Source organism: Octopus sinensis, linkage group LG2, assembly GCF_006345805.1.
Source record: "Octopus sinensis linkage group LG2, ASM634580v1, whole genome shotgun sequence".
Taxonomy (NCBI): domain Eukaryota; kingdom Metazoa; phylum Mollusca; class Cephalopoda; order Octopoda; family Octopodidae; genus Octopus; species Octopus sinensis.
In genome coordinates, this window is record NC_042998.1 from 170957470 (window position 1) to 170972766 (window position 15297).

General features: G+C 35.7%; 1 protein-coding gene and 1 non-coding gene across 2 annotated transcripts in view; one reads left to right on the top strand and one right to left on the bottom strand.

Annotated features, from left to right (window-relative positions):
- Positions 1–15297, bottom strand: part of LOC115226751 (delphilin-like) — a 92820-nt gene that overhangs the window by 7738 nt on the left and 69785 nt on the right. Inside the window, exons 24-28 of the mRNA XM_036500417.1 lie at positions 15119–15205; positions 13355–13481; positions 11019–11071; positions 10164–10232; positions 7734–7901 (exon numbers count right to left, since the gene is read on the bottom strand). Of these exons, the coding sequence (XP_036356310.1) occupies positions 7734–7901; positions 10164–10232; positions 11019–11071; positions 13355–13481; positions 15119–15205 (504 nt within the window). The remainder of the gene's footprint in view (positions 1–7733; positions 7902–10163; positions 10233–11018; positions 11072–13354; positions 13482–15118; positions 15206–15297) is intronic.
- Trnam-cau lies at positions 5654–5747 on the top strand. Its single transcript has 2 exons — positions 5654–5690; positions 5712–5747. It is a non-coding gene; the product is annotated as a tRNA-Met (tRNA).

Sequence of the window (15297 nt, forward strand, 5' to 3'; positions counted from 1 at the left end):
CGTGATTTTCTTAGAAATAAAATACTTAAACTGGGTATAATCTTTATATTTTAAATACATGCTAGGATAAAACATTGTGTTATCAGAAACAGAACTGATGGTACGCCATGGTCCAAGTCAGGGACAGTAAATAAGTATATAAGTTCTCGCCTACTAAGTAATCCCTACAATGAATGAATAGATAAATAAAAATTAATACAGAGGCACTTGCCCATTCAAAAAGAATAACACATTGTATAAGAACATAGAGATAATAAATTCCTACTCAAAATGAGTTTCTGTTTGATTAAGATAATCTATTGTCATCCAGCCAAAAAAAAAAAAAAAAAAAAAAATAGAGGCACATTTGTAAAACTAGTTTTTGTTGCGGTGAGGTGGCTTCTAGCCTCAGTGACCCTGAGAGTTATGGCAGCGGAACGATGCTCTTGGTAGGGCCTCCCATATTGAACAAGTCAAATGATAGAGGCCAAAATAATACAGATCACCTCTTATTAAAGGTAAACTATGTGTTTGTGTAGGGCCAACACTCCTACATAGAAAAAAAAGACAGATACAGAAGCATCGATGACAGTTCAAAACCAATAAGACCTGGAAGAGGAAAGCCTTCCCTCAAGAAACATAAGGTGGGATGCCGAGGCAGAGCCAAAAGAAGCAGGGATCCAAGTGGAAAGAAGGAAAAGCTTAGAGTCGAGAACAGAAGAAAATCATCGATGGCCTGTGCTCCATGGGGAGCAATGGGTTTAAGTTGTACGGGAGCACTGAGCTATAAAAGGTTGCGAACCAGTCATCTGGATGATAGTTAAAGCTAAGAACATTATTATTTGAAATAAAGAACGGTGATACCCCAGCATGACCGCAGCTTTAAAACTGAAACTCTTTAAAGAATATTCACATGAGATAAAAACAAAACTGAATATAATGATATAGGTGTTTCATTTTCGTCAAGTATATATCGTTCAAATGGATGTTCAGAAACCGCCGTAAAGAAGTGATCGAATATAACAAAAAAGTGGACGTGACAGCGGTAATGAAAAAAGAAAGAAAAAAAAAATGAAGAAGCAATTATAGATAAGAAACAGGAGACAAGTACCCAGAACTGACTTAGGCAAACATGTCAGGAGTAACGGACAAGCTTGTCGTACATATATTTGATGGAAAAGATAAGGTGATGAAGAAGTGTATGGTCATTTTGTGTGAAGATAGACAACATAAAATATTAGGTTGTCCGGAAAGTTGTGAGCGTTTTAAAGCTAAATCTTTTAATGTTTCATTGAACACACCTGAAACGCATCACAGTTAAAACTTTGGCGTTGCTTGAAGAGGTAGTGCATATCTTCTTTGTTCTTGACTAAAAAGAGATATATCTTTCATTTCAGATATATCTTTCATTTGAAATGGATGACCAAAAATTTCATATTCACGTTGTAATGCTTTTCGTTTTTTTAAAAAAGAGAAAATACTGTAAAAACTTGCAAAAACGTTTGTGAAGTTTATGGTGATGATGCTGCAGGTGAATCAACTTTTCGAAGGTGGTTTGCAAAATTTAAAGTTGAAGAGTTTAGCTTGGAAGATGATAGTCGCAGTAGAAGATCTTCAAATTGGATTATGTTTTGAAGGCAAAAATCGAAGAGAACTCAAATATCACGACTAGAGAAATTGCAGAGGAGTTGGAAGTTTCTAAAAGTATGGCTTATGAACACCTAGTGAAGCTAGGATACATTTCTCCCTATAATGTATGGGTCCCTCACAAACTTTCAGAAAATAATTGCTTGGACCGGTATTCCGTTTGTGATATACTTTTGAAACGAAGTGAAAGCGTGTCTTTCTTGAAGCAATTTGTGACTGGAGATGAAAAATGGACTGTGTACAAAAACGTAGTGCGAAAAAGATCCTGGAGTTTGCGTAAGGATCCCCTAACACAGCAACCAAAGGCGAATATTAATGCCAAAAAAAGCTATGCTTTGTCTTTGGTGGGATCATAAAGGCATTATTTAGGTGAATGATTTATATCTCTTTTTGCATATTAAAAAAAGGCTCAGAACTTTCCGGACAACCTAATATGATTATTTCAGATAACCTTTCAAGGTTATGTAGCAAGCTCATTTCCGTTGGGGTCACTAGGTGTAATATATTAATGTAAAGTTTTGGAGAAAATAATATATTTTCTGGCGGGTATTAATAGATAAAAGAACTAGTATCGGCTTAAGTTTTTATAAAGTATGAAAACATTCGTTACACATCAAATACTTTCATCAAAGTGACTTTGGGAGAAATACAATTTGTCTTTTTCTCTTTTCCTTTCTTATTAGTTATAGATCAGAGTTAATTTATGTAGACATATACATACAAATAAAGATTATATACTTGTGTTTGTGAATGCCGATACTGTGTGTGTGTGTGTGTGTGTGTGTGTGTGTATGTGTGTGCGTGCGTGCGTGCGTGCACGTATGTGTGTATATGGATGTTGGATTAGAAGTTTGCTATGCAACGATGATTTAGGTTTCACTCCCACTACGCGGAACCATGGGCAAATATTTTCTATCATAACCCCAGGTCGACCAATGCTCTGTGAATTAGTTTGTTGGACGGAAACTGTGCGCGAGTCTATCATCTGTCTGTCTGTCTGTCTGTCCGCACGCCCGGGTGTGTTAGTTTGATGCTCGGGAAGAATGGAAAAGGGCGTTCGGGCTAAATTTGACGATATTTTAAGACTTCTTCAGGAACAGCTTGATGCATTGGTGAACAGTCAAAGGCGTTGGGAAGCATAAAGAGTAAACTCGTAGTTGCGAAAGTGTTAGCTGGCATAGAGGACTGGAAGCCATCTTGATTTTGATAATTCGCACCAGGTATCAAAATGCCGACAGCATAACTGCTGTTCAATGCTCTGTGAACACAGTAAAGGCTGAATTTTTAGTATATTATCGTGACAAATGGCGGAGCCGCAAGCCCTCAACGCCTTTTGACTAGAACTGGTGTACTACACGAAGCATAAAATATCAATCTTCGACTTTTGTATAGTAAAGGGTCCGACTGACAATTCTCTAATCGGACCCCGCACTCCCCAACGCCAGCCTTATTCTCATGCAGCATCGCAGTTCATATTCAAATAGCATAGAATTTGCTTTTTACTCTGAAAATGACATCCTTTATTAGCAACAGTTTCCCTGAACTTTCACCCATGCAGTTACAGCGATACATGGAGGTAGTGGTGGAGACTGGGATAACACACATCTCCATTCAGACCAGTACCGTCTTACAACATGACTACACTGGGTAGTTGCCGGGGTCCTCATGGGTCTAGTAGCCTAATTCTGATCTATGTATGATGTGACTTGCTGTCAATAAACACGATGCTTCAGAATATTCTGGGTAGGCACTAACTTGTAATTAATGCTAAAGTGGAGCTTCGAATTAAGTGTATCATTGTAAACCTGAGGGTGCACCATTGAATAATGAGGGGGCAGTGCTGTCCGCGAAATTTTTTCCCACGAGAGTTCCGGATCCCAGTAATGAACTCATTTGCATACAGCCAATCAGAGCTCACCTTGACCATGTCAAGTTAACAAACACCCCCTATCAAATAAACTCAAGACGATGAACGGTGTTGTAAGTCGACCGATCGCCAAGTTATGCCTGATTTTAGGAGACAAATAATTAAATTTGCATCCCTATCTATTATCGGATTTTGTTAGGGCACCATATGGTAAAGGTGTGGATAGGAAAAATGTGGGTAGAGGGTAATGTGCTAGTAACCCTGTCCCTTTACTTTACAAAGTAAACAACAACACAAATTAACTACGCAGAGGCAGCCATGGTTGAAACAAGAACAAAAAGCATTATTAAAAGAGAAAAGAAGCATGGTCATCCTTATCTTATCGCCCATCACTTGTTATGTACTCGTAAATTAGTTCGATAGTTGAGCTCTGATTGGTAGTATGCAAATGAATTCATAACTGGGGTCCGGAATTCTCGTGGGAAAAAAAATTTTCCGCGTGCCGTCCGGTGCATCCCTTTAGCGACGGGCATGACTACAGAAACCAGTGCATTCATTTGTCCACGGACCTATGGCAGTGATCTAGGCCTCTTAGGTACTCATCTTGCATAACCGACATGAATGCTTTCGAAAATGTATCAGTTTTCTCTCCATTCGACGAGTACTTTTATGTATATGTGTGTGCGTATACGCATACATACAAATATATACATCGCATATGTATCTACAAAATGAAACTTGAAATTTCGAATACTAATATAATCGGAATCTACACCATCTGAAGTGTATTTATAGATTTCATTAAAAAATATCCATTTTTCTGAAAGTTATGACAAAACGACGTGTGAAGGGAACACACTTATGTAGGTATAACGCGCGCGCGCACACACACATACGTGTGTGTGCATAATAATCCTTTTTGTTATAGGCATAAGGCCTGAAATTTGGTGAGAGAAGACAGTGCTTCCCTGGTACTTAATTTATCGACCCCAAAAGGATGAGAGGCAAAACACCCTCTACCAAGGATGAAAGACAAAATCGACTTCGACGAAATTCGAACACAGAACGTAGCGGCCAGCTCGCTCGCCTTATATGTATTCATAATAATAACTCTGTTATTTGTGAATGCCGAGGTTTATATGCTTACTTTCGTAAACGTACGTATTATTTGGGTATAAATTTGTAGTTGTAATGAAGTGCTGCCTTACGATAAAAAGAATTTATAATAGCGCCACCGGTACATTTATAACATATTTTTAACTCCCGAATGTTAAATGAACAAATTCTGGTTAATTTATATACTGAATAAATCGGATGCAAAGGTAGTCTTCTAAAAAAAGTGAAGGAAAAAGATATAAACCATCATTTTTTTATACTCTGCGATTTATTTTCTACTACTGGTTATTAAAGATTTGCGTTTATTTTCCTTCCAATAAAGAGTGAATCAATTTATAAACATTTCATATAAAGACATATTTTAAAAATTATATTTTTAAAAACTAAGAAAGCGATTTTTGTTCCAAAAATAGATTTTTTTTACGTCCACATCTGTTAAATCTGATATTTTTATAGACTAAATTATCAGTTACATCGTGCTATTTAGAATAATGAATTGAACTTCGGAATAATATATTATACTGAGGGAAAATATGAAAGGTAATGTAAAAGGAAACCACACGTGCATATGTGTGTGTGTATATATATATATATATATATCGATATATATATATATATATATATATATATATATATATATATATATATATATATATATCTCGATATATATATATATATATATATATATATATATATGCATGAATGTATGTACAAAAATAAAAGAATGTTAGATTCATAACCGACTTTAATTAAACATTTGGTTGAGGAAATTTCAGAACAACAGAAATGCTTAAGTATGTTTAACGGATATTCAAGGATAAGTCTGAAGGTAACGTTACAGTTAACAGGTAAAATGGTGCTGTTCTTAAAATGTATATGTAGCATTTGTGTAACGTACACTTGCAAATATAATTAGAAAGTAATCTATCGTAGCAAGATATAATCTTGTTAAAAGAAAAACAATGAGAAACATTATCACTAATATAAATAAGCTAACTTAGCAGTATTACTATTTAAAGTAATTTTGTGCCGTTCTATCCCACGGCCTCGGTAGCGCAGTAGGCAGCGCGTCAGTCTCATAATCGTGTAACATATAAGAGGAATCTGAAGGTCGTGAGTTCGATCCTCACCCGGGGCAGATTTTTTAAAGTCATTGTCTGGATCCCAAATCTATTAGTTTTTTAAAATGTATTTGTACTAATTTGCTATAGCATTCTGATTATAACGTCTGATGTTCTCCCCAATCATTTTCTGCCTGCCGTGTGTATGTATGTATGTCAACGGTTAAAAGTCGTAGATGTGATTACTTGAATCCAGGTAAAAGAGTCAGTCACAGGGGTTTTGTCCGGATCCCATAAATTAATTGTGACTTTATTTACCTGTACCATAATTAAATGTGACTTTTTCCTGTGACGTTTTTTCCTAGCCAAAATTGTGACTTTATTATCGGTCACCGTTTGTTTAACGCACTTGACAAGAAGGTCAGTTGTAGACTTTATAAGGCCGGGGATACGTTTGGAAAGCTTGAATCGAAGCTCGTATACTGATAGAATGTGTTTATAAAAAATCTTTTTCTCTTGGCTTTATTGAGAAAATTCTATAGTTTGTAAGATATTTGTTGTTTTTAACTTCAATTTCTGCAATTTCAACCAATCAATGACCTCTATTGAGGTGAAAACATTCTGTGCCGTATGAATATGTCCCTCGTTTAAGAAACAGATTGAGTTTATTTACATTTCTGAAGGAAAAAAGATACCCTTCCCCTCACCCCTAACCCTAACTCTAAAACAGATTGAAATGCAATAGATCGATACTAGGGTCATAATTATGGTTGACAATTTCATATGACACCGCTAGAAAAAACTGCCGTTCAAACCAAAAAGATCCCATGACTTGTTCCACAGGCTCCCTACTCTCCTGACTTGGCACCATTTGACTTCTAGTTCTTCCCCAAACTGAAAACAACGATGAAAGGGGAGCGATTTAAGTTGTGAGAGGGAACAATGAGAAAAGTGATGGCAGAGCTTCATAGCATTTCTGGGAAGGTGTTCCAGAGGTATTACCAGTAATGGCAGAACTGGTGGAAGAAGTGTGTGAACTCTCAAGGGGGAGTATTTTGAAGGTGATTGAATAAAATTTGTGAAATGTACAACATTGTATTTTTTTTATGCCCAAAGGTTGGATACTTTTTGAATGCACCTCATATGTACGTAAAAACAAACGAGAAAAATTACTTGGATACTGTGGAAGAGTACAATAATTTATTTCAGCTGGCTCAGCTTACAGTTACTCTTGAGTTTTTCCTATGATCAGTCAGTTAGTTGGTAGAATAAAATGGATGGAAAAGAATAGAAAATTTGCTATGATAGTAGACAGATCTGACCATACTGTTAGTTGTGTATGACGAATGGCTAGTGGAAGGAAGTAAGTGATTGGCTGGCCATCTGTTGGTATTTCAATGAAATACATACAAGCCTTTAATCATGACCCTAAAGGTTTCTGTGAATTGCATACGTCCAAAGAAAAGACAAAACAAAACTGGGAACATGGAAGGTGTGAAAGAGGTTGAAAGGGATGCTAGATGGGTGGCAGTTGTGAGGTGGCAATGTAATTTTTTCTTTCAGTGATTAAGAATTACTACTGTTAATTAGCATTGTAGTACATAAAACAAAAGTAGTGAATTGTGGAAGGTCTGTTTGTCTGATGAGACAGTGGAACACTTCTGAGCAATGCAAATTTTGGTGTTGACTATTCAGTTCAGTGCACCTTGGTGCTCTGTCCAAAACTGCAAACTTAGAAAGTGCTTTTCAGTTATAAAACATATTCTTTTATATAGTGCATTGAATCATCGAGAAATAATTATCTTCATAGGTGCAGGTATGACTGTGTGGTTAAGAAGTTTTCTTCCCAATGAAATAGTCTTGGGTTCAATCCCACTCTGTGGCACTTGGACAAGTGTCTTCTACTATAGCCTTGAGCTGACCAAAGAAAATATCTAATTAAATTCATAAAGCTGCTGTTTTCTGGCACAAAGAAACAAGTATTAACCAGAAAAAGAAAGTCATTGTAGCTGTTTAGGATTTTTGATAATACTGATACTTAGTAAAAATCTAACAGTTCTTACCTCATACTTGTTTAAGAATTCTGCAAATATCCCAAATATTTGGTCTGTTGTTATGTTTCCCACATCATTCTCACCAAAAAATTCTAAAGTAGTATGAAATTCTTTGACAGCTTCTTCTAAATCCTCGAATAAATCCTCCAAAGTTGAATTGGATTTGGAGAGAAATATCTTTGAATGTTAAAGAATTTAACAACTGCATTATAAAATTTATCAAGTGATGGATGGAACAGATATAGACAAGTTCTCTTTCCCTATTCCTTCAGCCTTCACACTTTCAAGAACTAATTAGGATACCATACTACATAGCTTGTATAAAAGATTGTATAAAAAATTGGGTTTGATTATGTCCAACATTTTCCAGTATCATAAAATAAATACTGTAGCATTAACTGCAGTGATCAGGAAAATTTTTAGGGGTTTGCTAACATAATTCTTGTTGAAAATAGAAAATGAGCAAGCCTATCTTTCTATTACTTACATATGTGGTCAGCACCTCTTTAAAATTAAGCTGCATTTGACAGAGTTTACTATGTCTCATAACAGATTGTAGTTCAGTACTCATATCATCATCATCATCGTTTAATGTCTGCTTTCCATGCTAGTATGGGTTGGACGATCTTGACTGAGGGCTAGCGAACCAGATGGCTGCACCAGGCTCCAATCTTGATTTGGCAAAGTTTCTACAGCTGGATGCCCTTCCTAACACCAACCACTCCGAGAGTGTAGTGGGTGCTTTTTACGTGCCACCAGCACGGGGGCCAGTCCGGCAGTACTGGCAACGACCTCGCTTGAATCCTTTTACACATGCCACCAGCACAGGTGCCAGTAAGGTGACGTTGGTAACGATCACGCTTGAATGGTGTCCTTTTATGTGCCACTGGCATGGAAGCCAGTCGGCTGCTGTGGCAACGCTCACGCTCGGATGGTGCTCTTGGCACCCTACTAGCACAGGCACAAGTGGCAGTAAGGTGACGCTGGTAACGATCACGCTCGAATGGTGTCCTTTAATTTCCACTGGCACGGAAGCCGGTTAGCCGCTCTGTCAATGATCACGCTCGTATGGTGCTCTTTGCACCCTGCTAGCACGGATGTCAGTCATTGAATTATGCCTGCTTCAGCTGAACTAAGTGCTGTAACTTAACAACAACAACAACAATGACAGGAAATATAACTATGTATTTACATGATCTATAATTGTTTAATGTCCAGAATTGTTGATAGCAAAATGTAATAGCTATTTAACATAAATGTAGTTTTTAGCTTCCAGGAGTTGATGGCTTTAAAACTGTAGCTGCTAGCCACTCTAGTTAGTATCTAAGACATATAGTAACTTTTCTAAATGTAAATCCTTATGCCCATGAGCTATCCTTTCCAAGATGAAGCTGAATTTGTTACTAATAATAGACTTTCCCTGGAAAACTTGTTAAAGGGAATTGAGTAGACATAAATTTTACAAAAGAGGAATTCAGTTGATCCATTTTTTCTGCCCACATTTCATAGGAAGATTATAGGGGTAGAGTCCCCAGGCACTTTCTCCATAGGGTCCTATCAGAAGCAACCATTATTACACCTTCCAACTGGTTTCCCAAGCACAACCAACTGAGATTATGAATACTAGTCAGCTATCTTGTTCTTGGTCTAACTCTAGGTTTCCTGCTGATTTGCAAAGAAATAAAAAATAAAATTTAAGGTGTTCTGGACTTATATTAGGTATTTTAGAATTGATTACGTTAGGCATTGTAGAATGTATTATGCCATTTTCCTTGTTATCATTGCTCTTTTGCATTTATTTTTCATGCCAACATGGGTTAAATAGATTTTTACCACTCCTCTTGATGGGTCAGATAACTACATATTGTTTGAAAGTTTCATTTTAGTTGGTTTCTATGACTGGATACCTTTCCTAACATCAACAACTTTACAGAGTGCATATTTATAATGTATCAGTAATTTGGATAAAATCTTTTAAAAAAATGTTTTATTTATTAGTGGCTGTAAATCACTGAGGTGCAACCAAAGACACTGTCACTATTTTCATGCAGTATATGCAGTCCAAGTTATCAAAGTCATCTCTAAGCAATGCAGATGAAATGATTTGAACTTAGTGTTGTTTGTTAACAGAATATTTGATAATTATACAATACTTTTCTCTCTTTCATCAGTGCACTACACCTACCTATCAAACTATGACTGACAATGGGTATAGTTCAATATCAGTGAACTACTGGTTCTTTGGCTATTAGCCTAACATGTTTTGGACACACCTGTGACTTTTAGTATTATAAGGATCAAACATTCATTACAAAATGAAATTTATGCTTAAATCTAGAAATTAATTCTTAGTCTTAAGCGATGTATCAAAACTCAATAAATAATTGGGAGATTATCTAAAAAATTCCAACAGTTATTTCTTATGAATCAAAAGGATACATTCATAATATCTTGAATTGGGTCTTTTGAATCATTTTGTTCAATATTTTTCATGAGTTCTGTTGTTTTCTGCAGTAAAGAAGAAAAAGAAAAAAACCTTTAAGTTTTGTAGAACAAAAAAGAATGACTACAATAATACAATAATGCTTTTTGGTAGTAAGAAACTCTAGGGAAAGCTGAACAGCAGAGACGGTTTTCAAAGAAGAAACACTCACCCCCCAACTCTGCAAGTGTTTCACTTCTTAATTCCTTATACTCTATGGGGGCCAAACTGCATCCAGGTCATGACTCCAGGATACTCCCATCTGCTACTACATTCTGTGCTACTGTCTGCATTGCAACCCTTCTAGATGGTTAAAGTGTTCCAGACCCCATACAATTCATTACAGCATATCAGAGTGTATAGTATATTAAACAAAAATGAACTAAGATAAATAACTCAGAGTGGCCAGTGGCATATCTTTGAACAGTCTAAATGAATACAAGTATACCAAATACCATACAACATACATTCTTGATTTACTAAAATTATCTCCACTTCTGGAGGATGTATCATAATTACCAAATGGCAATGAAAACCAGCTCCTTTCGAGAAAGGGAGATAATTTCAAGGCTCACAAATTCTTCAAAGTTGATATGTCATCAAAAAAGAAGTACAGGCTTATTGTCTGCAGAAAGGAGGATTGTTGTGGGCAGATGTTTCTAACCCAATAGCTGCCATCAGCATGACAATTGTCTGACCTTATCTCCAATTACCAAGTGGCAACATGTTATAAAAGAATTAATACAGAGTTAATACAATGATATTATTATTCAATTTCATTTACTAAATAAATGGATCTATATGTAAATTACCTGCCAAGAAGTTTGTATTTCCTTCAATTCACTGAAAATATCAGCATTGGATACTGTAATAGAAAAATATAATAATTATAGTACTATTTGGTTGTTTTTGCAGAATGGACATAATAGCAGAAAAAATATAGAAGGGTAGTCACCCGTCCATCTCAGCAAAAAAAAGTTCCTATCACACTTACCTCTATAACTCACTCAGGTGCTATAATTGATACCATTTATCTCCCTACACTTCACTGTCCCTTATCACCTCCTCTCTTTTTTAGTTCACTCCTATTTCTTTCACGTTCCCCAAACTGATATTCAGCATTGACCATACTTCCATTCATTGGGTGCCCTATTCGCTGTGTCCACCCCAATTCCCATCATTAATTATCTGTTACTTTCCTTTTACACTCTGACTAACTTACCTATCCATCCACTCTTTCTATTCCTCTAACCTTATTTACTCTCTTATATTTACCTTGTACCTCGAGGGCATATCTTCACCATCTCTGTCTGTCTCTCTCTCCTCCCCCCTCACCTACCTACTCTCTCTTCCCCTTCTTTCCCTCCCCTCTTCCATTCTCCTTCTCCTTCTCCCCACCCATCTTTACCCTCTCTCTGTCCGATGGGAGAAGCCATATGTCTCCCCTTCAGCATGATACTTATTCCTGTTCCTCTATTAAACTTCTACTGATTTCAATACTGCACGTCACTCAATTGAAGTGTCTTGTCTTGTGAGGAGTTACTTGTGCTAGTGCCAGGGATAAAAGGCACCTAATACACTCTGTAAAGTGGTTGACATTAGGAAGGGCTTCCAGCTTTAGAAACCATGCCAAATCAGACATTAGACCTTGATGCAGTCTTCTGACCTGTCAGTTCCTGCTGAACCATTCAACATATGCCAGCATGGGAAACAGACATTAAACAATAATGATGACGATGATGATAATGAGGGACACTATGATGTATCATATAACAGACTGGACACTATAATGCTGTACATAGCAGAGCTACTCTGTAATAGAGTAATATACTGGAAACGACACTATAATGTAATATATAGGAAGCTGGACAATATAAAGTGGTTTAGAGCAACAGTGTAATATTGTGGAGTGGACAGTGTAATGTAGAATAGTAGAGTGGACAGTGTGATCTTGTATATTAGAAATATGTTTGAGTGAATACTATTGCAGAATAGTGGACACTATGATATAATCGGAATATCCATATTTTTCTAAATTTTCAATTGACCATGTTGACAGATTATTTATATTTGTACTATTTTTATGGAATGTGCTACATCTGATAGGATGGCACTTGTTTAATAAAATATTACACCTGCCTGATGGAATGTGCCACCTAACTGATGGAATATATCACTCTGAGTGTGCCACTTTTATGCTAGAGTCTTCTGCCTTAACTTTGATGATGTATTCCACTTTTGTGATGGTAAAAATACACATCAATCAGGGCATACTGGCTTCATTCCTTGTGAGATTACACATGTCCTCAGCAGTCACGGCCCATGTTTCACTGCCATGTAGCATGGCTGTTTGTACACGTGCGTCATACAGTCTACCTTTTACTCTGAGTGAGAGGCCCTTTGTCACCAGCAGAAGTAAGAGCTCTCTGAACTTTGCCCAGGCTATTCTTATTCTAGCATGGCTATCATTCAAAAAATATGATAATCTGTGATGAATATTATTTATAGGAAATCCTGTATCTTACCTTACTTTAAAGGTTAATGTAAACAAAATTATATACTCACTACATGAAATTAAGTTACAAGGAACTCAATAGTTAGAGTGGAAAACTACCAGCTTCAGGAAGTTGTCCTTATATCTCAGAAATTCATTTGTCCTGTATACCAAGTAAGTACCATGGTTAAATCTTACCCATTGATTCAAGCATTTCACTAGCTTATAGAAAACTGGGTTTCTCAAAATAAACAGTACTCTCCCTTGGGATACTAATGAAAAGTCTTATATCATCAGTTGTAGTAGGAATGATTAGATGCGTCTTTTAATTGCCCTAATTTTCAAAAATATTTTCAGTTTTATTCTCTTTGAATCGTCATGTAAAATGGACAGTCAAAATGTTTTGACATTCCATATTGTATTGATGGAATAACTTGAGTGCATGAGTTGACCTTTTAAATGTAACCAACCTGTTGGTAGCAATTTTTGGGGTATATTTAACTTTTTTGCATTGCAGCAAAGGGATTTTGAAAGGCTGTTAGTAAAAGAAAAGGGAATAAAAGTTTAAAATGTTTGAGAAGCACTGATATAGAGTGATGAATCATGAATTTGGATGAAAAACATTCACATTCAGTGCCATCTGATGTTTCTTACCATTTGCACATTCTACTACTGCTAATAGTTCAGAACGTAAGTCACTATTTGGAAATTTCTTGTTAATGGCATCTGTTAAAGAATGTAGAAGTGATGTCTTATTTTCTATATCTTTTGTATCATCAATCTACAAAGAAATAAATGATAATGGTAAATGCAAAAATAGTTTGTTGAGTGTAAAATAAGATAATTAATTATGAAATGTTAATTTAATATAAAAAGCTGTGTTTAGAATACTGTTGTTCTTGCTTAGCCCTAGGTTAGCAATCAGTGGTATGACCTATGATTAAATGTATTCTCTAATCTGGACTGTCCTATTTAAGATTGACTAGGATTAAATTATTTAATGCCCTCTCTCTTTCTAGACTGTAGTGTGGTTTGAATGAGATTTGTCTGCTATATCTAGTAGGTTGAGAGACCATGTAAAAAATCTCCAGTGAACAAATAATAGAAATTTTATTAAAAGATATTGGCCACATTAGTTTCTAGCCATTTATAGACATATTACAGTGAAACTATAACTAATTGATCACAGTTGTCTGCACAAGGGAGCCTCAAAATAGTCACTCAAGATTTTAGAAATAGCAACCAAGTTTCTTTCATATCACATCCTACCTTCTTAAAAAGGATGATCATATTTAATAATGTAATTCTAAATCCACTCTGAAAAAAGGAAAACAGAATGATTATAGCTGGAACACATTTGATTATAAGTCTGTTTGACCACGGCTGATCTGAGGTCCAGTAACTATTACAGTTTCATTCTCCATGGTATTTCTATTTCTGACTAGAACCTTATATAGATGAAATATTGGACAAAATTTCTTTTACTCTTTCATCAGCATAATTATGGCTTTTACTTGGTAACATGTCTTCTCATATAGATGGTGAACTGAACACCATTGTCTGCTTTTTGGGGGTCTTTAGCAGAGACCTTTCTGTTCTAAGTATAAAGAACAATTCTCTGAAATTAGAAGAGTTTTCTTTCCCTCTTTTCTGTCATCACTCTTGGAGATGTTTTGAAAAGGTGTAGGCAGATTTTTCTCTATTGATTATCTCATCAAAAAACAAAACAAAACTCCCTCCCCACCAAAAAAAATAACCCCAAAATTAAATCTATTGGATTTGTCAATCAACAATATTAGAAATTTTATTGAAATTATGCACTAAGTCTTTTCTTTAAGATGGTTTACACTCTGTAATTTCATCAAAAGTTTGAGGGGGAAGTTCAGTACTCATAGCCTTTCCTGGTTCTTTTGGACTGATGGGGGTATATAACTTGGTAGAATAATATGGGTAATTTTCAGTGTGAAATTTTGAAAATTATGGATTAAGGCACAGAAAGTTTCTTTTTGGAAGCAGATACAGGAAAAAAGAAGTAGATTCAATCAATTTAACCTCTGTATAATGTAAAACTATGCAGTTTTACAATATACATCGCAGTTGTATACCTGTATAGTTTCACAATATGCATCACGTAAACTTAAACATTTAGGTATTCTAAAAGAAATGTCTTTCTACTTATTTCACAGATGACCTACTGTCATCCAATGTAGTTTGTTGTTGCTACAGCAGAGTTCAGTCAACAAATCAACTCCAGTATATTATAGATATTGTTTTACTGTCATGGAAAGATGAAAAACAGACCCCAAACCACAAAGGATGCAACTGATTACAGCAATTCCTTTAGCTTGTCACTCCGCTGTTTCAATTATTTTTTATTGATATAGCATGGGTATAATAAAATACTTAAGTTATGTTTACCTGAGTCAAAAAATTTATCCGAAAGCCTGCAGCATTTGAAATTCTGCTATTTCCTTCATTAAGGAAGTTCCCTATAGCAAGGATCATCTGAAGAGAGAAATGTAACGAGTTTTTATAAAATTGTGTATGAAAGTGAAATAAGAAAGAAATACTGGTGGAAAAATATCTTTTGGATTGCT